Genomic DNA, 27,394 nt, shown 5'->3' with positions numbered 1-27,394 from the left:
TACAACGGGGCCAGATAGACAAGGTCAAAATGTCTTCTTTCATTTCCTCAGTTTTAAAGAGAAAATTAATATTACTCTGAAAGTATCACTATCCACATCTAATTAATTGGGCTGTATTTCTAGCTACTGTATCTATGTTCCTTTGATGTCCACCTGCCAACCTTTTGACCCAAAAAATATATAAAAATCTGGGTGACCCACTGGGTGTCAGAGAAAACTGCATACGCTATGAGGATGCAGCTAGTTCACCTGAAGGTGAAAAAGCAAGAAAAATTAATTAGTTGCTGGGAAACAAGAACAAAAATCCATGGAATAATATTCTAATAGGAAACACACAGCAAAAGTTAAGATAGTCCTTTCTGCAAAGAAACTTCCGAAGCAACCCTCCTCCACCTGATTCTGGATGGTATTAGTAGCAAACCAAATAAATTCCCCTATATAATCTGATTTACAGACTGAAAGTTGTTTTTTAACTTCCTCTGCATGCTGACTGACCATTCAAAAAGGATGTGAAGTCCTCTCATATGCTACTGGATGGCAATGGGCAGCAAAACAAAGTTTCAAATACGTGTTTCACATCTGCAAGTTAAACAAATTAAATGCCATCTCTACTTACCCTCAAGTTATCTACATTGCACATTGACTTAATTGCATTCAAATTCCATAAATTCTCTCCTTGTGTTGATGTAAACACCACTCGTGAATAGCGATCACCTGAAATTACAGGAGGGGGGGTTTATAGATTGTTTGGGTATGTCTGGTACCAAAGATTGAGGCAAAATAACACCATTCAAATGACACAGATGAAATGTTAGTCAGGTCATAGGAATCCACCTCCTTTTCAAGATGAGCTATTTATCTGTAAGACTCAGTCCACATGAAAGTTTCAGTTTCCTTAAAGCGCTTATAGTAAATATGGCATCTTCAATACTATATATCACTTAGAAGCTCTACAGATTTCTGTTCAAGCAAACTATCTTCTGAAATATGACAAACAAATAAAAATCAAAAGATCTAATCAGCAAACTATGAAATTCTTGGCACAGCATAATGGCAGTACACAGATAATAGTAATCAAAGGCTGATTTAGTAAGTCATTTGGGAATATAAATAATAATTATAAAGCTGTTTCTACACGAATGTTTTTGCTTTAGAAGCAAATGACTGCAGTGGAAATTGCTGTGATATCCTTGAGGCCATTTTTAAGAATTCTACAGTTTAGACACATACAGCTTAAATTACAAATTAAATTACATTTATTAGAAGACAGCTTTTAGGAAAGGAAATAATTAGTGGCAGTGAGATCTTTATGCATAGCTAACAAGGGCAACACATATACAGCACAAATATACAGTACCACGTAAGACAATATGCTATTTTGGGTTAAGAAACATTATCACGTTAATTACAATATTTCAAAAACCAAATGGCTGAATTTTTCCCACTGCTGTGAATGTGCAGAATTTTTGCCCTTCACAAGACTGTAACAAAAAGACTTGGGGTGGAGCTTTATGATCTCTGACCATGCTTTAGGATCAAGGAAACTGAAATCTGCAGATCCTGGAGCAGACAAAGAAAGATACCAGGAATGACAAAAATGGGTCAAGAGGAAATCAACTGTTTTCTTTACATAATGGACTGGCAAACTTTCCCATAGAAGTGCAATTCCTTCATGACTGCCACAACTGAAACTACACAGAAACAGTAGAGGAAAGAATGAGAGTGAGACTATGCAGAAACAGTGGGCAGGATAAAAGCAGTTAATTCTGCTTCAAGTTGCAGTTAATGCTCAGTAGAGTTTCGAGTACGTTTCCTCTTCCTTACACAAGATCTGCTCAGTCTAACTTGGTTCTGCTCACAGGAGCAGAAATTACAACCTTGCTCAGATCCTCTCACTTAAATGTAAGACAATACTGTAATAAAAAAAACCTACAAACCAAAACCGTAAATCTGTTTTTCACCCCTGTTTTTACTGGTCATTGCTGTCAGATCAAGTAATACAAACAAATAATTTCACAATTATGTTTTTGTGCTCTGTTATCAGTCCTCACATATTGAAGTAGCTGCAAAAGAGCCCAGGTCATTATATGAATAAAGGCAAGATCTACATCTGCTAATGCATGCTCTCTGCCAGAACAGAACTTATCAAAGTTTTGCAGTATGCCTTGTAAAAAGTCAATAAAGAACTCTTTGTCTTTTTTGTCCTCTAGTTTAACTTAGACAGCTTCATAAGCCTTCAGTACTTTAAGGTGGTTTGGTTGGTTTTTTTATTTTTGTTTCTTTGAGGGGGGCTGTTTTGTTTGGGGTTTTTTTTGTGTATGCAGTTTTTCTGTGGGTGTTTTTTTTTCCCTAAACAAACTCCTAAATTCTGTACAAGATATGACCTGTGGATGTCTTTGAGGACATACACAGGAAAAGTATTTTGATTTAGGTTTTTTAGAGTTAAGTTAATGGCACAGATAAAACACAACTTCTTCCCTACTGTGAATTAAGTCCTACCTCTATAGTCATACACAAAACACTGCTTTTACAATGATCAGCATTACTGATAACTAATAAAAATCTTTACAGGAAATGGAACCACTTAAAGGAAGCACTTTAAGTAAATACAGCTGCTTCCTAGGAAGAACCAATAGAACACAACATTTCAGCCCAATTTCTTCAAAGACTTCTGCACACAGAAAGAAGGTGCTTATCATGAATATACTAAGCAAAAAATATTTTCCTAATAAGGCATACAATATACAGAAGAGCTCAGAATTCAATTGGCAGAAGTTTTTAGCCTTCCTTACATCATTTCTGCACTTACTTGGAATATCGCAGAAAAAGGTATCCTTGTGGAAGTTCCAGTCTGCTTGCCTCTTCTCTCTTTCATAGTGATCATCTGACCATCTGTCATCTTGATGACTAAAACAGAATAAATAGTTTTACTTACCTTAGCAAAGAGATTGTTAATAAAAGGAGCATCCAAGCAAGTCACACATCTTAATAGCTCTTACATATGAGAAAACACTTTTACCAATGTGACTTTGGTGTACAAAAACTGAAACATTCATTGAATTTTTTGTTTAAATTACAGACTTCAAAGGAAACGACACTGAGCCCAGTATGGAAAATATCCACAATTCAGAGAGAAAACTAAAATTATACACTTTTTAAAAGAGCTTGCAATGGGAAATATCTAGTTCCATGTGAAAGGCCTTGAGAACTGTAGACTATCAAATTCAGTATTTATTGAAATCAGTGGCAGTATATATACTAACTTCAGAGGGTACTGGAGCAAGCACTATGTACGTACAAAAAAAAAACCAATAAAAGAAAATGCATTTTTAATACAAGTTCTTACCTTTTAGCTTGCTCATCTGCATATTTGAAAGGATAGTTTGCAAGTGTTGCTTTGTACCCTGTGTTTTTCACCATATTATTCCATGTGACCAATCTCTGTCCTATGGCTGTCCCTCGTGGTTCAAAACCCTAGGAGAAGAGCATCACAAAATTCCATTAATACTTTTCATTCTTTAGTTCAAACGGGAAAGCGGAAACGTGATCAAAGTGATGGATAGTTTTCATTATGAAGCATAGTTACTCCAGGCATCTACTTTTAAACGTAAAATGCTTTATGACAGGTCAGACAAAATAATGACCAACTGCATAGAGTGACAAGGGATTAAGAATTCTTGCACGTACTACTTCTCTCCCTGAGAAGTGATGATGATTTAGTCTATCAAACGTTCAGCACTTAGTTTTCAGAGCAAGGGCATTTGTCTACAAAGTCCTCTTCTGTATCTCAATTATCACTCTTTACTGATTAAAAACACTCAAGTGTATCTTCTCTATTTGTCCAAGAATAAATCTTTAAATAATTTTGAAAATTACTTTGAAACAATTTTAATAACTTGGCTGTTTTCAAGACATATCCATTACATATGGATATGTACAGATATACGCTACTATAATATAAATAACAATAACTTACAGGATAATAATTAAATACAGTATTTTCAATAAAAGACCTGAAAGCTACTCATGGGTAAGATAGCTCATGAAAAGTAAGAAATGAGCTCAGTATTAAATAGAATCTGCTAAAAATTACTTTCAGTCTTTCAATATGGACATCATTTCATCCCCAGAAGGCACTTAGAATTCCTTTTCCTTTAACAGATCCTGGCCCTCACTCTTTGAAACCTTTGAAAATGTCAAGATTTAATACATTTTTTTTTAATTGGAAAATTACAGAAATTAGAGAACTTGCTTCTGCAAGCTTACTACCAATTGAATCTCTCTGGAAACTGATTCCCAAACAGATTCACAGTACAGGGAACCTTGTCAGGCATATTAAGAGTCAGTTGTTTCCTCTGGGCAGATCTCAATTTAAGAGGAATGTATCAATTGCTGTACTTGCATCTGCTGTTTACTGGTATTACTGAAAAAACAGCAAATGAAAAATACTTATTTGACAGTATAATTGATTAATATTTACCTACCAGCAATGGATCAGAGAAATCTGGAAGATCTGGAACTAATATTCCAACCAGCGCACACACCACGATTAACACAGTACACATGCCTAGGACCACCACGGGCCAGTCGGCTATCAGGGCAGCATAGCTACATGGAGAGAAGCAGAGAAGATGATGTTACAGAAATAAAAGTTAGACACAAAATTAACCCATACTTCTCTAAAGAACCGTGTTGAAACACTGACCTGTTTTCATTGTTTTACTTACATGAAATTAAGCTAGCTATCACACATGAATGGAAGCCATTTGGAAACAGTTTATTCCTACACTTTTTTTTTTTTTTAAAGTAAGAAAACAAACAAAAAACCCCTCCACTTTCTATCAAATCTCCCTACTGAAAATTTCTATTCTCATATAGAAAAGCTTTGCATATCAGCCTACTATTTCCCCCCCCGCCCCGGATTCTGACAAAAAAGCAGGCTTTATCTTAGATTGTCTTTGTGCTGCTACAGAGGTGATTAACTATGGGCTACTGAAACAGACATTTCTGTTGTTTAGAACATGCTCAGTATTTAAAACTGCTATAGCAATAATTTACATAGAATGTTTTTACATTTAAAATGAAAAAAAAAGCATATGTGAAGTGAAAACTGGTTAAGACTGAACACTTTTTTTTTTTAATATCAATACTTTTTCCTTAACTTTATACTTAATCTTTGGCATGGATTTTATCCATGGTTGGGGACCACTAGAAAATAGATGCTTTGTTAAAAATGTAATGATAGAAAACATTGCAGTTTCTTCTTTGAAAGCTTAAGCTTTTTTAAGAAAAATATCAAAGAGAGGAAAAATCAATTTTAAAGTAGAACCCAAAAGAAAACATTGCCTCTATATTTAAAAGTCATTTAAAAAAAATACTCAAACCCTATATACTAACGATCCATAAAATCTGTTGCAAATTCAAAGGTGCAAGGGAGTTGCAACATGATATATAAAAGCATTAATTGCTTATCTTCTAGTATAACACATATCCTTGGGTTTTAACTCTCAGTTCATTCTAAATTTTAAGAATGAAAGAATTTTTATATGCAAATCTGATTTTCATCATTTTCATAAAATATTTTTATTTTTGTTAAATTGACAGAAAAGTATCAGAAAATAGAATTAAACCCAGAAATTTAATTTAATAATTTTTCTTACAGTAAAGACTTGAATTCATAGAGTTTATGTTTCAAGGACAACGCTATCTAATTTTGGGAGCAAAGAGAGTACAGAAAGTCCCAAAAAGTTTCATTAGAAGAATACTTACAGGCTATGAATCATTCTATACCAATAGTCTCTGTATACTCTAAATATTGATCAAGAAGATCTATACTCTTATTTCCTCCTCAACTTACATGCAACATAACATGAAGAATTAGTTTTTATTAAAGTGAATCACAAAGGGGCAGCTTGCCAAATGAGCAACTGTACAAAGTAGAAGTGAAGGGAAGTAAATGACCTAGTAGAATTTTCCTATTTACAGGACTAAATGTTTTCATAAACACCAAGTGCTAGATTGACTAGCTATTATAGATATTGGCTCTGAAGTCATAAAAATTATACTTGAAAGATTTATTTTCCTATTCATCACTAGTGCCAATTTACTGCTTTGACATGTTGTCCCTACACTTCCATTCTCAACTGAGCAGCTCTTAAATTGGCTAAGTTCTTCAGTCACTAGCTGTAAAAGAAACTATGTCCTAGGTGAACTGTTTAACATGTTAATATGCCACAAACAGAAGACAGTGTTTGTTTACACCTGCAAATTTGTCCTGTTTCTTGTATCACATAACTGAAATTCAGATAAGCAAAGCCCACCTGGGCTAACACATCAAAAAGGACTAACCACACAATATTTTAATTTTATTTGTCTGAGCATCGTTTGGTGCTGCTGAGGGCTCTGGCTCCAACCAAGTTAGTACAGCCTGCTGAGATCCCAACCCACCGTAAGTGGCTAAACAGATGGCAGTAATTTTATTCTTCACCCATTAAAAAACCATAAAATTAGTTCAGCTACTTGTTATTTTCTCTGTGAAAAGTAAGCCACTGCCCTGACTTAGATTCTGCGTAAATGAACACTTGCCTGACAATGTCTAAGTCCAAGAAGAAAGCACTTAAATCAATTCCTCAGTCAAGGAATCACTCACATTCAGAAAGCACATCCTTAGTGCTAAGCACATACTTCAGTACTTTTCTAAATCCTGCTTTTTGATGCCTAATTAAAATTACAGTTGTTCAATGAGCTGGGCATATGGTTACACTGATACATTATCGTTTCGGTTTTTTCCTCCAAACTATTCAAGCACTAAATGATGAATTCTCAATAACTATGACACTGACTGAAATATCTTTTTTTATGCCATTTCACCTCCTGCTTTCAATCTAGTTACTAGAATGGTGACACTGCTGTAAGTTGCCTTATACCATGAAGATGCATATAATTTTCATTAACTTCTTTTCTTCTGCTGTTTTTCGCACACCTGAAGAAGGTTTGAGGTTTTTGGTGGTTTTTTTTAATTTGTGTTTTAAACAATTAAAAAAGCTTAGGAGATAAAGCAATTAATTCAATCTATAGTTATCTCACCCATTTAGCACCACTAAAGATTCGTTTCAACCAATTTGCCCCAAGGTGATCTAAGACCTTAGATGCTTTCTTAAAAAGTAGAAAGGAAAAAAAAAAAAAAAGATAGTGCTCCACTTTTCCTTTGCATTTTAAGCGAGTGTAACACATGGATAGTTGTAAACTTTTCAATTCAGCACCTATAGGCAGACATACTCAGGTTAAACCACTACCCAGTCTCATAAAGAGACAGAAAGATACCATATATAGTTTCCATATCATAAAGAGGTTGCTGGGAGCAATAGACACTTGTGTGGCTGAATGAATATTAACAGCTTTATGTAACTCAAAACAGGTATTTAGCAAACAGGCTCGTTCTTTACTGAAGGCAAATCCTAACAGTTTAGACAAGTTGTTCTGTTGTTTTCTCTGACCCTGCCATGCTTCAGAGAATATGCAGTCCAAATGTAGTGTTCTTGACGGTGTGGGGTTTCTGGCTTTAGGAAGAAAAAAAGATCATTATGATGAAATTTCTGAACTTTTCTGTCAGGTTGTTTTATCCTTATGATGATACAACCAAGCCGCTTCTCAGAATAACCCTTAATCAAAAAAGGTGCTGAGTCACAGGGTTTTTATGCTTGTGCAGAAAGTATATATACACACAAAGAGAATAGCACTGACTGTAGCAAAAAATACCATAAAATATTTGCCAAAAAGGAACACTGAAATCTGCATAGATTTTAAAATTCTGGCCCAGTATACTGTCTCCAAAAGCCTCTCCAACAAAAGCTATTTATGGAAAGACTGCTTTGGGAGAGCACAAGAGTTTGGCCACCATCTGTGGTCTGTCCCCTTCCTGCTCCCCCAGGATTCACAGATGCGTGATCAGGGATCTTAAAGAGCTTGTCCCTGGCTCCTCCTTTCAGTGTTTACTTAGAGACCCATTATAGATCAATTCTTCCAAATGTTGTTTGAACTTGCTGATGTTATCTGCCTCCACAATCTCCTGTGGCAGTTTCAGAAATTCACTACCCACTGCATAAAGAAATAATTTTCTTTTTTTTTTTTTAATCTGTTTTAATTTGATTGCCTACTATTTTCCTTAAACATTCCTTACTCTCGCATTGTGTGGGGAATAACAGTTTGGCCGTCACCTTATCTGCTGCCTTTATGATTCTGCAAACCTTGCATGTGACAATATTAGACCTTACCTTTTTGGTAACTTGAATGGTCTGACTGGCCTGGAAGGAGGGGAAAAAAAAAGAAAAGAGTAATTGAAAATACATGAAATATATACACACATACCAATTTGTTTAATTCTTCACATACATAGATACGCAACTAAATTATACAAGTCAGATATTTTAAAATAATTCATATTCTAAAAGGCATACAATCATATTCCATTGAGTCTTTGCAAACAAGTAATTCAGAGGATAATTACAGCTACAGACAGCTGGGTTTTCAAAAGTGCAATTTTAGGCAGCTGATTTTTGGGATTACTATTTAAGAGGCTTTTCCAGTTTTCAACAAGAGACCAAATAAATAACACAATAAAAATTCAGTACCACTGAAAACCATGACAAAGTTTGCATATGATGGGAACGGAAAACTAAAACACCATGTTCTGACATTGCAATTCGTGAACCTTCCTAATTGTCCTTCATAATTCCACTGCAAAAAATTATTTTTGACATAAATTCTGTCTTGTCATAACGCAGGAAACAGAATAACAAAAGATACCTATATAAAATAGCTTTTCTATGCAAATTTTTGTTATTTGTTAAAAATCTAATGCAAACAACATTACTTTGATGAGGAGATCACAAACCCAAATGCAAATTATTCCTACCTGCCACTGTTCAGGGAACACTTCATTTGTTAGCTATTAGATCAGTAAGTTTCACATAAATTTCACTTTAAAAAAATTCCCATGAAGAATCTGTAAGTCCTCTCAAGAGTTTCCTGCCTATGAATGTGACATACAATCACTCCAAAGATGTAACCATACCATGGCTTCAGTTAAGTTATGGACTTGTTTTACTTTTACCACCAAGAACATATTTAATATTACTTCTTTAAAAAGGTATAGAAAACAACGAACTAAGAAACAGCTGCCTGCATAAAACAGATCACTTAGTATTTCTACAGAGGTCTCCAAAAGCATAAAGATTTGTATGCTTTCACACCACCAGATAAACAACTCAAACTTTGGACTCCTTGGAGATTTTCAGAGAAGTTTAAAACTTAATTCAGTGCTCAGGAATGAGATTTGCTGTCCTTCAGAGGATAAGGTTCAACACAACTGGGTTGAAATTCTAGGCCAGGGGAACCAAAACATTCTGGCATCATAATCAAGGTAGCTGCAACCATGCGCACACTAGGTGTGAGTACTGCTTAGATTGTATCTATTTCTAACTCTCAGCATCTGCAAAGGGGAAATAATTCATACAAAACTGAGCCTCAGAAACACCATGCTCTGTTACAGCAAAAAAAAAGTATAATCCAACGGAAACCAGTCCTTAATGCAGTAACAGGCCACTGCAGACATATATTCAAAGCACTGCTAACTAACACAACAGCAGAAGGATGATGAAATTGTAATTGACAGCATAGAGTAAAATAAATGTGACCATTCCTATTATTGCCTTCCTCGGCAGGGAGGATGGAAGAACAAATTAAACTAGCAAAGCTAAACACTGATGCTAAGCCCTCTTTTATTCTTCATCTTCATTCACGATATGTCTCAAGCAATATAGCACATAAATATAACTATGATGGAACATTCCATCAAGAAATATAAAGCTAATATATTTGTTTTCTCAAGAAATAGAAATCCATTTTAACTGTTATAAGAAATAAGACTTGTATAAAAGCGATTTTCTATCAGCTGTAATTCACTGCTGTCTGGAAATGCTCCAACCCAACAAAGTAGTAGAGCTGCTAACTGGGACATGCCCGCAGGTAGTACATAGTAGTAACAATTGCTCCTTGCAGCCTTGAGGAAGCTGGAGAAAAAGAGGAGAAAAGCAGAATAACCGATCTGCAGTTGCAGTAACTCAAGGATTAAGGAAATGTACAGACAAGGATTATCTGTAAAATCCAGCCACAAAAATTAAGATTAAATTTATGAAATGTCAGCAACCTTCAGTTTGTAGTCCAAGATGCACAAATCTGACTTTCAGAAGTACTGAACATACTCATTTTCACAACTAATGCCAAAGACTTCTGGTACCACCACAAGAACAACAGACTTGTCAGCAGCCAAAATGTACAGAAATCCAAATAAACTGAGTTCTGAAATGACTTTGCAACAGTAAGTTACCTGAGGCTGAAAAGAAGTTGTGGCAGGCTCAGGGGACTTCTCGCCATCCTATCTACAGCCTCCAACTTTTCTCAACTAAGGCTAGACTGGACGATAAGAAAGCCAGTACTGAAGACAGAACTCGCTAAACTTGAATCTGAAGTTAGTAGTAACAGGACTTTGTATGAAGAGAAATGCTTAAACAGACAAGCCCTTTCGTGGACGAGTTCAGCACCAACACAGAGAGCAAACTGAATGTGTGCTTCCATGCCTGTATGAAAAAAGGGACAAAGCTACAGAGTCCAGTAACAGATTTTTGTAATTGCAGCATTCACTCTTGGGTTTACAGATTAGAGAGAAATATATCCACACATATTTAATGTTAATATTGTGATTCAAACATGTATTTCTAGCTTTTATTTGTAAAGATTTGCATTTCCACATATGTTCAGTCACTCGTGAAAGTGAGTCCCATTTTTGTCTGTGCCATAATGGACATCACCATGAGCAATAATATCATACAACTATTTGGCACAACTAATACCCATCCAAGGACAACAACTGGTACAGGCTGTTGTGATTCAGGTTTATACTGATTATATAAAGGTTTATATGACAATTCAGGTTTACACTGGCAGATAAAATTGCCTTCCGTATCCTCGGGACGATCATTACCGTGATCTCCATGACTCTATAAAGGATTAGCTGGTTTATCCAGAGAGCCATGTTCACATCACTACGCAATCCCCCACATAAAAGGGTTTGCTTGGACAGTGAGGTACAGAACTGCCACAAAATCATCTGAGGTCCTCAAAAAGCTGGCAAGACAAACATTTGTTGGGAACGACCAACATGTAATTGATAGTTGTTCTGGGGATGACGCAGGCACCTTCTCAATATATTTTCTTGTATATTCGCCATTTCCACAGCTCTCCCAGCCCCTTCTGCATGCAAAATCTTTAGTAGATGTGCATGTTTTACATCTGTCCCTTCAAACTTTATCCTGTCTTTCATTTATGTCTCTGGAACCAGACGTCAAACCAGATTTTCTTAACGGAACATAAAATTCATTTAGATAGAACTTTCAAAAATTAACTGAGGCTAATTTGGTTTACACAAAAGAGGTAAAAATACCAACACAACCCTTCTTCATCCTCCCCCTTGCCCATCAAAACCAAACTACATTTCCCTCTGTTTCCTCCACCTGCAAAATATATTCAGTGCTGAACAAATTATGATGATTAAGTTCTTCAAAGTTAGGGAGGGTTAAAGGTCACACCTGCTATCAAACTGTTTTGTTTCAAAAAGCATGCATTAAAAAAAACTGCGTACACTCCGGTGAATTCCAGCAGTGTAACCAATCCCTTGCAGCTGTTGTGATGACTCTATTATATTGGTCAATAGGAAAAGTTATCCCTGAAAACTATGCCCAAAAAATTCTTTAGTTATGCTCTAAAATACAGAAATGCATGGCAAGACCAGATCTTTCCCACTTAATTAACACTGCTGTGTCTAATTTTTGAAGTATTATACTTCCACTTAGCCAGTTTAAATAACGCTACGAACCTCCAAAAAAAAAGTCTAGACAGAAAAAAATCCTCATCAGTTTTCATGAGAAAGAAATGGTGAATTCCATAATTGTGCTGGGACAAAAGCCAAGCTGATCTGTGTATTAAGTTACCTCTGTACTTAGTTCTCACAAGTTTGATAGTGGAAAGTGACAATCACAGTTGTTTGTGACGGAACTAGCACAACCAAGTTATTACATAAATTACAGTCACAGATTAAAATCTAATATGTACTATGCACCAAGGGGAGGAGAAGGGAAGGGCAAAGAAAAGGACAGGCTCTATTCTACCACCATTTACTGCAAGTCTCAGCCTTTATTCAACAGATGTTTTGCTTCATCCTGTCCTTTCCTAATAGTGAGTTGAGACTGAGCATCGTACAATTAGGAACTACATAAAGAATGGATAACTAGATTGGTTAAAAAACTCCAGACATTTCTCAACATGAAATGTATTTAGTGGACCAGCAATCCTTCTGTGCAACATGGTGAAAAGGAGGAATGGTGTTTTTCAAAAGCATTGCTATAATAGCTGAAAGTTTACTGTAGGAAATAACAAGAGTATCAGGAGGACAGATCAGGGCACCAGTTTGGACTGGACTACTACAGCTCTAATGTTCACCTCTCCAGTCTAGATAAGCACTTGATCTCAGCATTTCTACGCATATTTTGAACAGCGAGGTAATAGAAAACATTTGTGCCTTTGTGTACATACCAACTTGAATAGGGGCAGTTCACACGTATAAAAAAATACTATTGTTTTACATATTTTTCAGTCTGAGAAAGATGACGACTGATGCTCTAGCTTCCTGAAGGGGAACCCGCTGTGTCACTCGGCCACATCCTGCCTTCAGGTTCTCAATGCAGCCAACGTTTCCTTTCAGCTACAGCTGAGTTTTCTCATGAAAGTTAACAGATTGGCATGGATATAACAGAGAGGGGAGTTTGGTCCTAATTTCAAGAACCACAATGAGGAGCAAGCTTTTGGAAATCATAAACATCATAAACCTTCATGTTACCTGGACATTACATGGCACAAAGCAATGTTTCACGAGCATGTTCCCCAACATGGGACTGTTCCAAATGAATTTAACACTTAATAATAAAATCATGGACAGTTTACTGTTTTTGCAGTGCATTTGTTTCATAAATCTAATGCATTTCAGGGGTATACAAACCTGAATGTGTCAGAGGACAATAAAAGTACCTAGATATTCCAAGATATTCTTTTGCAGTTTTTCTTTGCAAACCTCAGTCGTGAGAAAGGTGTCAATTTAAGTAAGCCCCTTTGCCTCACACCACAAGGAATCAATGCTAGCTGCTTCCTGAGCAGCTGCAAGAAACCCTGCAGAAGGTAGCCATGAAATGGAAAATTAGGAAAATGGGCTGTATTTTGAAGCATATTTTGAAGAGAGTTTTCTACCTGTTGTGGAGCAACCAGCATTTTAAAAAAAGTGTTAGTGGCTATCAATAATGTAAAAGGTTGGAAAAGATACTAATATGACTTTGAACATCAACATTCCTGCCTACATTCATATTAATTTTTTTTTTTTAAAAAATCAGTTAAAAAAAGTGTTAATACATCCCAAAACATACTTTCATATTAATTTATCCAAACAATGCCTTCCTAAAACATTTTGAATTCCTATTATGACTCTGCATATTTCCCTGGCGGAACATTTGACTTCTGAGTTATTTCATGACACTTGGATGCAATTAATTTCTATTTCACAGTGTGCAGATGTAGAGACCGGAGCTCGGATGTAGAAGGGCTTTTCCCCCTTTGCCTGTGGGGTTACCAGCCCCGACACAGGGCAGCATCCAGGCACTACCTGGGATTGTTGCACCCTGTTCTAAGGTGTAAGGCAACAACTAGCAGCATCACAGATAAATATGAAACTGTCAGTACAGGTGCTTCTCCTCTGTTTCGTTCCTGGGAGGCAGCAGCTAAAGGAAGCAGAAAGCTGCGCTCCCAGCAGCAATATCCAGCTCATTCTGGTGCTTTGCTGCAGCTGAACCAGTTTCCAGCATTAGTTGAAAGGGACCATCTCCCAGCAGGAACCAGCACCACTTGAGGAAGCACTGCTCATCTTCATACCATTGCCTGCCATCAAGCAGTTTATCATGAACCCCCAGCTAAATGCACTAAGAGCATCTCAAAAAGATACACACCAGTCTTTGCAATCACTTTTCCTACTTCGTTGCAGGAACCCATTTCAGATGAGAAAGTACTGACTGCTGATAAATGCCATCCCTTAGCAAATCCAGCTGAGGTCCATGCTCAGTGACATTTGAATATGAACAGTGACAGCCAACCATAATTTCAGGGCTCAAACCCAGGCGTAAGTGTGGCATGGAAGTGGTCACTGACAGAAACTTGAGAGATTAGGAAAAGCCTGATTTTCCAAACAATTGTTCACAGAAAACTATTCAGTCAAGTGACTGGTCTCTATTTTAGCACTGAGCTGCACAAGATTTTGAAAATAAATGTATAGCTTACAGCTATTTATCATAAAGTAGTTGTTACAGGGCTGTAAATGATCACTAATAGTACTGCAGATAACACAGCAGCAGAAGCAATCATGACAACTGCTCCAGCAGAATGGGATCCAGAATAAATGAAAATTGTAGACGTTGCAGTAGATCTGTTTCTAGCAGTATGAACAAACACTGACTATTTGACATAATCTTAATTCTACTTTCCTCATGCAGGTATTCATAAAAGGGATGTATTATTTCTCTTGATACAAATAACATCACATGCATAAAAACACATAGCATATTTCTGATATAGTGTACTCTTTAGGACACAAACTATACCTTCTTTCTGAATCACCTTGTATACCACAGATGTCTAAACATAATGATACCAAAAAAAAAAAAAAAATCATTAAAAAGCCAATAACAGAAAAACTAATTTTGCACTCTTGCCTTTCACTTAAAGATTCACTTGAGTCAAAAATGTTAAGTTACAATAAATAGCTGTACTTACTGAAAAAAAAAAAAAAATCAATACAAAGACTCCCCTGTCCAAGGATTATGAGGTGTTTAACCTCAATGCTTTACTTTGCCAGAGGGAAGCTATTCCCTTTGTTGGTAGATCTGGTTACAAGAAGCGATAAAACATACCTTTTTGTCATTATTACACTCAAGGATAAGCTAAATCCCTGCAGGATAGAATGAGATATGCATCATATTGTACACCTTCCATTAGAACATACAATACAAACTAAATCCTAGCAGAGGAAGAAAATCCTCGTGTTTTCAGAATGTCATTGACCCATGAGAACAATGTGAATTGCTCTTAAATATCAAGCTAGCTTTTGCTGCTCTATCAGGTATAACACCTATGTGATCTACAATCACTCAGACAACAAATCCAACAGACTAAGTTGCCAAAAAAATTTTTACAAGCCTCCCAATTTAATTTTTTGCTATGACATGTAGAGTTTTCCTTGATTCTAATGAACTCTCTCTAGATGTTTTTTAAACATGTAGTGTTTATTGTATTTGCCTGCACTTACTTTACTTATTTACATCTATAAAGGAAGAATAGGACAACACGCAGCAGAAGTATGTTGTAAAGATGATAGAGAATTCAGTTTTCTAATGAGCTGCTTTTTTAAGGTTTTACTAAAAGCAAGAAAAATGCAAAGTGTCTTGTTCTCTCCCATGTAAAATGTCAAGGAACAATCCAAAAGGATTTTATTTTATCTCTAGATTATCAGGATGAGATGATCTGAAACTAGCTGCTATTTCACCCCATTAAAAATTGTGAAATCTCAGTGTTGCAGCTTTGCTTAACCTTATACTTATGAATTATTTCTGCTAAGACTATTTTTATGCACAAAGTTAAGCAAAATGAAAGTCTTTGTAGTAGGGAGACCAAAAATCAATATGCTATTTCACAGCTGTATGATAGATGTCAATTCACATTTTCATAGTTGAGATACCAAGCTTTATAAAGATTCTCATCTGCTCTTGTATTCTTACCTACCTCTTCAGTTCCAACTGAGGATCTGCTCTATGTTCACAGCAAGTATGAGCAAATAACATTGCCCTTCTGCAAGGAAAGCAATTGCAAGGAAGATGTTAACAATAAAATCATTGTCTCAGTGATTCTTGCTCTATCCGATTTAAATTTAGCATAAGAGTGTATGCTTTACTGACCTACAGCATGCACACTGGGTAAAACCAGATTCCTTGAACATCAGTGGCAAACGCTATATACTTAACTAAGCCAAGGTTCTGCTCACTTTCTTTCTCCTATGAAATCAATATTAAACCTTATTAACCTACTTTGAAAAAGTAACAGGTAGTTTTGACATCCCCCAGTCACAACCTTCCAGCTCATGCCAACATACAACAGGGAAATATGTTTCCATCAAGTCAACAGAGATGGGAAAAGGTCAATGCAATCATTTTGACATCCTATAAGCACATATTTTCATTTGGAAGTTACTTTGATAAGTTTAGTATCAGGGCTGGAAGGAGTGTCCTATGAGGAGTGGCTAAGGATTTGGGCTTGTCTAACTTGGAGAAAAGGAGACTGAGGGGCAACATCATTGCTTTCTACAGCTTCCTGAGATGTTAAGTGGAGAGGGAGATGCTGATCTCTTGACCCTGGTATCCAGTGATAGGACGCATGGGAATGGTTCAAAGCTGTGCCAGGGAGGTTTGGACTGGACATAGGAAGCATTTCTTTACCGAGAGGGTGGTCAAACACTGCAACAGGCTTCCCAGAGAGGTGGTCAATGCCCCCAAACTTGTCAGTGTTTAGGAGGCATTTGGCCAATGCCCTTAGTAACATGCTTTAACTTAGTCAGCCCAGAATTGGGCAGGCAGTTGGACTAGATGATAGTCGTAGGTCCCTTCCAGCTGAAATAGTCTATCCTATTCTATTCCAGTATGATTCATTATATGCTAAAATTAAAAATTCTATACAGTTATAACATACAGATGACTTGAAATTGAAATGCTCCTATAAACACCTCCAAGGTTTGGGGTTTGTTGGTTTTTTTCTCCACTCCCTTTCCTCGCTGCTCCATATGGATGGTATACATGCAAAAGCCCAAGATTTACTTACAAAGTCTTCAGTTTAAGGTTCCTTATAAACTCTTCTTTGCAATACTGACTTCTAATGCCTCCCTCTTTCATCTTCAACAACTGACTAAATATTATCAACTACTAGGAAAGCTGGCTCTTTTCCTTAATAGCGCCTACTTGGTCCACTTGTCTTGAACAGGAGGTAAATCATCTTCTCCGTAGGAAAATCTGAGAGCGTATGAAGGAGCCAAGTAATATACACCCTAAAAATATTTTTTTTATATTCTTCTTTCCCAAACCTTTTCTCTAATGAGTGTAGCCACTTTCAAACACAGTTCTCAAACGGTCAATAAGAAAACTGCCATCAAACATACTTAAACTGGATTGTCTCAGCTTTAAATGGCATAGTTTATACATTATTTAAAGTATATTCTTCTTCAAAAGGTTTAATTGAAGCTATATATATATATTCCTTTAACTTCTGAAGCACTAAGGGCAGGACCACATATAGTACTGCTTGGCAAGTTAAACAAAAGTTTTGAACTATTCAAGACAATTAAAAAGCCTTAGTAAAATACCACCATGAATCATTATTTGAAAACAAGCCAGCAGCTAATTTGGAGCAGACTAATATTATTTCAAGATCCTTCACAAGTCTAAAACCATCAGTCTTTTTTCTTTTCTCGGTAATTACAGTGAAATTAATAGATATGTTCTGGGATTTAAACGATGACTAGAGTAGTTTTCAGCATTTTTACTGGCAAAAAGTTCCTTCCTTAGAAATATTTTATTTCAAAGCTGTTTTTATTGCACTTCCCAATTGAATGGAGCAACGCGAGGTCATGGTCACATCTTGTATTTCTCTGACAGGAAATTAACATGACCCAAGAAATCACAACATACACACAAGAAAAACTCCATCCCATGATACCAAAGAGAATGAAAAAGATGTACAAAGCACCTATTTTTATCAAGGTATTTCTCCACAAAGGCTGAAATCCATGTTCTCATAGGCATTAACAACTGACATTAAGCATATGTAAGTTTGACTCTGGAGTAGGAAGACTTCAGACTGTCATATATCACTCTTTAACTGGTACATGCTTCAGTCTTCCTTCCTGTGCAGACGTAAGAGTTTGTGAATGCAAGTCACCAGGGGGGTCACTTTTGCTCTCAGAAAATCTCCTCTGACCAGAGAGCTTTTTTGAACATAGACTACAATCCCTTACAATTTTTTCCAAAAATATTACAGGGACTATGGGGACAAATGCTAGTTTTTATCTTTCTACGTATTTAACCTGCTGCAGTGAATGAAAATACTGTTACTTAAGCAATTTTGTTCTAAATTTAGCAAAGTATTTCACTTTGAACATACATTTCGGTGTTGAGCTGCTGTTCCAATGCCTATGAATTTAGTTACTTAGAATGCCATAATTTTTAAATGATATAAAACAAGCGTATATTCAACACAATTAAAAGATTTAAAAGGATTTAGTAGGTAATTACACAAAGAAGGCTCTTTAGTTTATGCTGACATAGACGAAAAACTGTACATATATAATGCGACATCACTTTCTGTACCTCCTGAGATTATATTTGTTTTGTTTGCTCAGTAAGAAGCAAGCAAAAAAGGGAATATTTACTGAACATTTAAACGTTTTCAGTATTGTAGCTAAGACACCAAAAAAGCACTTCAAGATTAAACAGACCATAAACCTGATTTAATATAATCAAAACTGTTCAGTGAAAAGTTAGCAAAAGTTCATCCACTTGACTGAATGAACTAAACATCCTACAAACTGGAAATGTAATGCAAGAATTTTGTGGAAAGGTATCCCATTAACATCACAGAAAATACTGGAAAAGTGGGAGAAGTGATGCATGTATGCTTTTCTAGTCCAGTACATTCATCTATTTATGATTTTATTAAAAAAACCCAACTAATTTCCAAATAGAGCAGCCAGATTTTCTGAAATATGATCAGGAATTCTATCTGTAACTTCCCTTACCTGTACTGATCTGTTAGTGGTACCATCTCATTTCTATTCTGCATTGATAGTCAAGGCTTTAAGAGATTTCCTTATTCAGCAGATATCCTGAGCAGAAATCTCATAGCAATCTTAGTGCAGCAAAATTAATGCCAAATTGCTCAGGCACCCTCTGTATTTCCCTCTTGCATTGTGTTTGGGGTTTTTTGTTTTGTTTTACTGTTCAAGCACCACCGACATCAATTATTACTTACTAGGAAATGAAGACAGCATTGAAATATCATCAGAGAGGAAGGACAAGTGATTTTGGAAGCAGTTAGAGACAGAGACAATTATGGCAACTTACAAAGAGCTTTCCAAAGTCGATGTTCCTCATTCTGCACTTGCCCCCCATCATAAGGAAGACTGAAAATTTTTAAGAAGTAGGAATACCCAAATCTTTCAAATCCCATCTCTTTAAGAGTGCTGAAAATGCAGTCACTGGCCATGTTTAGTTTAGACTTTTGCTCTTTGTTGTCTAGTGTTGTCTTATTTCATATTTGAACCTTATCACAACCTACTATTAAATTAAAAGTGCATGAGAACAACTATACACGGTCAAAGCATTCCAACAAACCGCCATCATTTTGGCTGTTCTGCCACACGGGTTTTTTTTTTTTTTCCTAAATAAGTGTACGCAAGTGCTCAGTTTTAAAAGTCATCTCAAAACCCACACCAATTAGTCCTTTTCAAGAACGAACACAGCTGATGCTGGTTTTCCAGTCAATTTAGTACAAAAGAAAGGAACCATGTTTTTTACCCATTTCCCCTCACATTATCAGCTTTATGTCTTCTGAAGACTGCAGTTCAAAAGCCCAGCAGATTGCTAGTTAAGTACTAGTTCTTCTGTTGCTCAAGGAAAGGTGAGGGATACAGGGCACAGGAAATTTATCTTCAAGCACACACAGAACCTGGAGTTTGTAAGTGGCAGAGACTAGAAGTCAAAATACAGCCAGGCTGGTACTCAGCTGCACTCAGACCAGAGCAGGAACCTTCAAAATCCTTTTTTGCTATTGCAGAAATGCTTGCTTCAAAGCGATCTGAAGTCTAGACAAATACTGCTTAATTAGTACAATTAAAAGCTTGCCCTTGGACTGTCTAACAAATAAGATTGTTTTGTTTTTTTAAGTGCACTTAATTTTTTTTTCCTATGCCTGTTATTTTTAATTTGGCCAGCCACTGAATTAAAAATGGTATTTTTTATTTGTATTCCAGTCTCTGTGTGTCAGTCCTTTGCATTCAGCTCTGCACAAGACTAACAGAAAGCGCAGCATGTTGTTTGCATAGCCAACAATGCACAGTACTTACCATGGGAAGAGTAAATGAATTAATAAAACCAGAATAAACCTCTTAAGGTATCACGCTCAGGGATAATGTAAGACTAAAAGTAAAAATGAGTTAAAAAGAGAAAGCACAGCTCAAATTACTGACTGCCAGGAAAAATTATTTCAGAGAAAGAAAAAGAACCAGTTCATTTGTTTGGTCACAGGGAGAGCTCTTCCTCCACACGTGCTCAACAGAGAATCCCACATTTGGACTCATATTCAGAAGGATGCATGAGAATGCTACACATTCCCTTTCCTTTCCTCAACTACATCAAAATCCCCAAGCATGTCACCGGGCTGTTAACGCTGCGGCACGAAAGGGAGGATCTAGTTTGTGGTTCCCATGTGCCTCCAGCCTCTTCATTCTGAGAAACCATTGGATAAAGAATTCCTATTTTACTATGGAATAAATGTCTTAAATGAGAATAGAGCCAGAATTCATATTGTTTCCATACAAATTACCAACATGCAGGAACTCCTGATCTACAGCATGAATCAAGATATTTGCAACATCCTGAACACTGAATGAAATGATGGTAACAGCTTTTGCCTTTTAGGTGCTAAAGGTTGATAAGAAGTTTCAGAAACAATCTTCAAAAATCTGACCTAAAGGATTTTTCTTAAAGATACGTATTTTTAATATTCCTAGGGGAAGGGAGTAAGTCTCTTTTATTAATCTATAACACAGTATATGCATATGTATTTTATAAAAAAGACATTAGTACACACTTCATATAAAAAGCAAAAACAAAAGTATCTTTTAATGCATCAAATACAGTAGAAGCAAACAATATTAAAAATGGAAAATATTTAGATAGGTGGAAAATACTTTGCTTAAAAAAATCCATGTAGGAGTTCTCCTGAACAGTTGATGTTGCTGAAATGAGAATATTTGAAAATATTGTATACACATGTATACATATAATCAACTCTGCAAGCCACGCAGAATGTACTAGATAACAATTATCCTTTTCCTGGAATCAAGCAGGGAGCTGTTTCATAACAAAGTCTTGTTATTAAGATTGGTATTTGGCAAACATTCCCTTGCTTTTTGAAAAAACAAGAGCTTTTTATTTCTTTCTGGTTCTAATCTTTATGCCAAGTAACTAGAAGGAAAATATAAAATGGGTAAGAGGCAGCTATAATGTTCTATCCTCACTTCACAGCTTTTCCATTTTTATAGATCTCCTTTTTAAAGTATTAAAGTGTAAGTATTGAAGCATATCTGCAACACTGTTTAAACAGTGTGTGGCACAGAACTCTGAGATACAGCAGAACCCAGAATCCCAGAACCATTACATAAATCTGCAATGCCAAAACAGTTCAAAAGAAGACTTAAATCTAACTGAAAGGAAGAGGTACCGTAAGTCTGAAGATATTAACGCTTTACCAGTTTCGTGACTATGGTAGTATGGTTTTTTGCTTTGCTTAGAATATAAATTGGACTAGCAAGCAAAAACTTTGAATCCAGCAATTCAAACTAACTAAGCTTTGGGAGCTAAAATCTCCAAACTAGGCTGGTGGAGGATGAGGAGCAATTTACATATATCCCAAAGTCTTAAATTTTAGCTAAACTAATGATTCTGTGAGGCTTTAAAGTGATTTTATTTTCGTGTTCTAGCTTGAGATGACTGCATGATCATGGAGAGATCATCCCACATGTCCTTTTATCCTGCCTTTTTTACCAGAGATAATTTAGATGCTTTTCAGAACATTTCTCTTTACTTACCTGCTTTAGCCAAAAGCATTAACAGCACAGTCTTGAAATATGAATAATGGTAGGTGATATAGAGCAGGTCTACTCCAAGCGAAGAATACTTGTATGAATTTATTGGTTCAGTGTTGCAGAAGTGCAAGCACTACACACAACTCGTAGTTTGGAGCAGTCTCCTTATTAGCAGTACCATCAGTTCTTTCGCAGCTCCCTGACCTCTTCTCCCCTACCTTTTGTCTCCAACTCCATACACCTAAGTTTTCTGAATTGTATCACTAAAGAAAGAATCCAAAAGAGTTGGCTTCAAGATTAGCGAGGATAGAGGTAGTTTTTAACTGGTGTTTTCCCATTAAAAAGTTCACATACAAGTCTGAGAGAAGCAATTCAATTTGGTACTAGAGACAACAGCCATGCACAGCACTGTTACTCCATGCTTTCCACAACCCTGAGACATCTTACTGATCTCTGCACATTCTTCCTCTTCTGCTCCTATTTACATGCATACATTCCTATATAAATAATAGATTTTGAAAAATACCAGAAACGATTTTAAGAGTTTTCTGGTTTTACATTTCTTAACTGTAGTGTTTAGTTCTGCTAGAACATGCAACCCTTCATTATTTATTTTATCCTCCTTTCATCCCACTAAACATGCTGCTGGGCTGCATAGTTTTACTCTTCCCTAGTGACTCCTAACTCAGTGCTTCCAGTTGTCAAGCGTCAGTCTTCATGCTTCTTCCACTTCTTCAGATTAACAGCCTTACTTGGTGCTTCTTCCTCATTTCTACTGCCTACTCGCTGAAGGTTGCTGATGATTACAGAAGCAGATGGTAACAAAGGAGGGGCAATAACTACCCACCTTCCCAGTGGCTCTAAGCACCACAGGTTTTTTGAGATACATGAGTGCATTCAGTCTAAGAGAGTTACTTCAACATGAACCCTCCAAAGGGCCAGGGTAGAAAAAAGAAAATCTTCCAATAGTACCTAAAAAGAACTACTCATACTATGCTCCAAACAGGTTAAGTTTAGAAACCGTTTGTCAATCAAGTCCCTGGACAATTGCATTCTGATATGGAGAGATGACTGGAATTTCCCAGGGAGTCATTGTGCAGTCAAGATATTATGCCCACTAAAAAAAAAGACGTATTAACATGTTTGAATTAATTGCATCTTAGATATGTGCACAAAATAACACAAAAAACTTTGCTCAAGATCTTCCAACTTCAGAAAAATATCTAAAAATCATCAAAATCATTACGACCAACAGTTGACCTATTTTACCTACTTTTACAATATAATTTTTTGCCACATTCACATTGTAAACCACCAACTACTAAAAATATTATTTTATGCTACAAGCCTTTTTCACCAATCTAAAAAAATTACCAGTTGCCCAGACATTCAAGTTATGGTGTATAGATGACATTTCCATGTAATTTAGTTTAAACTTCAAAGCTGAACACACTACAGAATTCCAGATCCAGCCAGCTTAAAGAGGATAGGACAAGTGTGGCATTATTTCAATCTGTCTTCTTTATACACTCCAATCCGCAATGATATACCAGAGCCACATTCCTTTAATATTAGGTCACTGACAAATGTTAAGCCTTGGGCTTCAAAACCTGACAAAACCTGTCCTGCTGAAACAATTGGTTACCTGCCCAGAGCTGTAAGCATTAGTGATCCGGTTTGCAAAAAGTGTTCACCCCCCTCTATCTCATCATATCTTCCCCCCCCTTAAACTTAAAATTGTAACAATATTTGAATGCATTTTTTAAAAGTACAAAGAACCAAAATGAAAGCTAGTTTGACTACACGCTAAATTTAATTAATCATATGAGAACCTGCATTTTAAATAACCCTGTTAAAACATGCACATGTTATAAAGCTGGATGATTTCCAATTAGCCTTGTAAGAAAAATATCTGGAGAAGAAGCTGTTGTGCAGATTATACAGGCTCAAAATACAATAAAATAATCAGAGTGTGGAACAGAGATCACGTAAAAATATCACACACCTAAGTGTCACTCTTCTGTGTACAGAAAGTTATCTGAGCATGCAAAAAACGAATACACATTTATCACCTATTCTCTTTAGCACTGCAAAGTAACTACCAGTGAGACAGTTCCCTTCTTCCTGAGCATATATCCATCCAGCTTGCAAGGCTGCATCCAGTTGCTCCGTTTTTACCATCTACTAACATGTCTTCATTGACAATGGCCTCTCAGTATGATAAACTAGATTTACGATGCAATGGGAGACTAACATTTAGACACACCTTGTAGACTATTCAGAGAGAAAATAAATCTTTGGTTCCATGCTAATAACACAAGTGATACAGTCAGACGTATGCATTGTCCATTAATGCAGCCACGGCCAGTTTAAGGAGTTAAAATGCGTACAAGAAGTCCTGCTTCCCCATTATGGCATGGGACCTGAGTCCTATTTACCATGGTTAGAGCTAAAAGAACAGGTAACAGCAACAGAAGCCAGGTGGTTTTTAGAAGATGGGCTCATTTGGTTTGCTGACCTATGAGGCATATTGCAAGTATCTTCTCGCTGAGAAAATTCCATTGCCTTAGTAGAAGGAAGTCCAGAAATGAAACAGTAATCACTTGATAGGGTTACGTAGAGTATGCTAATGCATATAGTTGAGTTACTAAGTACAGGTGCTTTAAACATCAGATTGTATCCTTATTTTGACTGTTAACAGTAAGGTGAACATTTACCATAAATCATTATTTATAATTTACATACATTTATGTAAAAATGTACACCATGGTGAGGAAGTGCCAGATGAAAAAAAAGTATCTTGGTTCAAGATCCCCATCAGAGCAGTTCAAACAAAGTCTTTGTATTTGTGAAGTGCTACGGAAAACATTATTTTACCATATCTGGAAGAACTTTCCACTGTTCTTTCTTCTAGACTAAGAACAGAAACACAGATTATGGATCCCATTTGTTCCCTTCCTCAAGACTATGGAATACAGATGAAGTTTATCAGTCCTGCTGCACAGGGAGAAAAACAGTGAAATTAGTGCACCTATTTTGACAGTTTGAAAAGTATGACCGACTGATTCTGTAATGGCTCAATCTCCTGCATACCTTTGTATACAAAATTACATAAAAAAGTTTTCATCTTTACTTAAGATTTAAACAAGTATGGGGTGGAAAAAACATGATTGTAAGCAGTTCCAACAACTAAGATTTTCTCCATTTGTAAGAAGAATAACTGGCAGTGGAAAGCTGATTTGCACTTTCTATTATTATCCTTATTTTCATCTGCTTTCACCTTAAGGAAAGAAAGCTTTATTCACTTTGACTTTTTCCACATTACATATTTGTCCCAGTCTGATATTCTCAGAAGTTTAAAATTAGTTCATACATTTCATCACGACAAAATCATTATAACTGACTGAGAAATGCTTGTAGCTCCAAGTTTTTGAGCAAGGATGCAGATGCTGGACAGCAGGGAGAAGGGTAGCTTTTATTACCCCGGTGAAAATACATCCAGTTTGGCTCAACTGCAACTCGGAAAAAACCTTGCATAAAAGCTTAGAAGTGTCTTACTGCAACGAGGAATTTGATTTGCAGAAATTGTCTCTAGGACTGACTGATTTTGCCCAGGACCAGCAGGCTGTAGAAGGTTTTCCTCATAGCTGGGACTACTGTCACTGGAACTCCAAAGCCAACAGACATAAAGAGGCAAGTTTGTATGAAGTGGAGGATAGAAAGAATTAAAACCTGGAACAATCCAAAATGTCTCAATCCGAGCACAACTTTGAAGTTTAGCAGATACATACACTGAAAGACATGGGGGCAACTCACTGAACCAGCTGACCTGACAAAGAAAAACCACCTAGTACACTTACGAATAGAATTGTTGAAAGTATGTTTCAGTGCATCTTTTTGAGGAAATACGGGTTCTGATTAGACTATGCAGACATACCAGTTCTTTCAGTGTTTTCTTAGCTATCTCTGTATTGGTTTGTTTCACACAATATAGGTATACACTGGGTCTTGTAAAAGAGTTAACAAGCTTCCAAACAACCCCCAAGCAGAAAAAACAGCCTTTTTTCCCCAGAAAGAACTAATTCACTTCAGGAATATCCATGTAGCACAGCAAAACTAGCTTCCCGACTTGGTTGCTTCTGAAACAAAATAAGGTGGTAATGCATCAAAGATTAACTTGTAAAAATACTGTGGAAGAAATTTGGTTCATCTTCCTTTTTGATCTTCTGCTTTTGTAAGAAAATGAAATAGTTATGGAAAAGGTTACCCATACTGAGAACTAACAAGTAACGCAATCTGCTTACCTTATTCTGGCTATATGTTGCTGCACAGGCTGATGCTGAAAATGGTCAGGCCACTGATGGTGAAGGCAGAAGGATGGGGAGGGCTGAAGACAGCAGGCAGGCTGATATATGGGGGTGTGTTTTTGGCAAATAGATGCTGAATACTCAGTATGTGGCTGCAGGCAGCACGAAGTCATAGGAGATGGTGCTGAGCTGCCAACCACTGAATGACATTCTTGCTTGTTATTATGGCTACTTAAAGCATGATGGTATGGACAAGGGTGGCAGCATTGCGACAACATCTGCTGAGTTCTTTGGTTGTCTAAAGGCAGAAAGGATGGTTTGATTGTACCATTAAGTTGGAGGCAGCCATTTGGACTCGCTTTTGCTCTTGGTGCTTCCTTGGATGGGAGCTGTTGGACCGCGACATCTCCGTCATTAGCTGCAATGATACCTGGGCCAGTAGCATTTGACAAGATGCCGCCATTGCTCAGAACCACAGAGTCGCTGACGTTACTCATAGCCATGCTCCAAGTTCTTGATGGATACACAATGTTCCTGAAGAAACAAATAAAGCAAAGTTTACAGAGCTGCAGCGCTTTCAGATGCTCAGAAATAGCATTAGATAAAAATGACTAAAGCTCCTCTCTCATCTTCATCTTTCACAACACAGGGAAATGGAAAGGAGTCACACACAGACTGTCAGGAATGTTTTGATGGACATTCATTTGTTCAACAAAGTTAGAGTGCAGTTACATAAATGCTCAGTGATTAAACCAAAATATAAATCAAATGAACAGACATTTGACAGTCACTGGGTCACAGCTAACAAGTAATGGTCGAGATGGACAGGAACAAGATCATTTTGCACACGACTAAGTAATAGCCGCTATTTATGAAAACAGATTTCAGTATAAAACGTGTAATCATCCACACCTTGCACTGCAATTTGCCTGCGTGCTTTGAAAGCCAGCAAGAGACAGGACCACACAGTAGAGACTGTTTAATAATCATTAATGTGCTGGTTTCAGTAACCTCCTTTCCTATCTCCAAT

The 27,394-nt window shown here is 36.6% G+C and overlaps 1 protein-coding gene across 1 annotated transcript in view; it reads right to left on the bottom strand.

Moving 5' to 3' along the window:
• DISP1 (dispatched RND transporter family member 1) overlaps positions 1-26,867 on the bottom strand; it is a 34,880-nt gene extending 8,013 nt beyond the window's left edge. Inside the window, exons 1-6 of the mRNA XM_009821514.2 lie at positions 26,362-26,867; positions 8,274-8,303; positions 4,485-4,608; positions 3,347-3,474; positions 2,810-2,907; positions 617-714 (exon numbers count right to left, since the gene is read on the bottom strand). Of these exons, the coding sequence (XP_009819816.2) occupies positions 617-714; positions 2,810-2,907; positions 3,347-3,474; positions 4,485-4,608; positions 8,274-8,303; positions 26,362-26,867 (984 nt within the window). The remainder of the gene's footprint in view (positions 1-616; positions 715-2,809; positions 2,908-3,346; positions 3,475-4,484; positions 4,609-8,273; positions 8,304-26,361) is intronic.
• Between the last annotated feature and the right edge of the window lie 527 nt (positions 26,868-27,394).

Source organism: Gavia stellata, chromosome 2, assembly GCF_030936135.1.
Source record: "Gavia stellata isolate bGavSte3 chromosome 2, bGavSte3.hap2, whole genome shotgun sequence".
NCBI lineage: Eukaryota > Metazoa > Chordata > Aves > Gaviiformes > Gaviidae > Gavia > Gavia stellata.
This window is presented reverse-complemented; position numbering and strand designations above follow the sequence as displayed.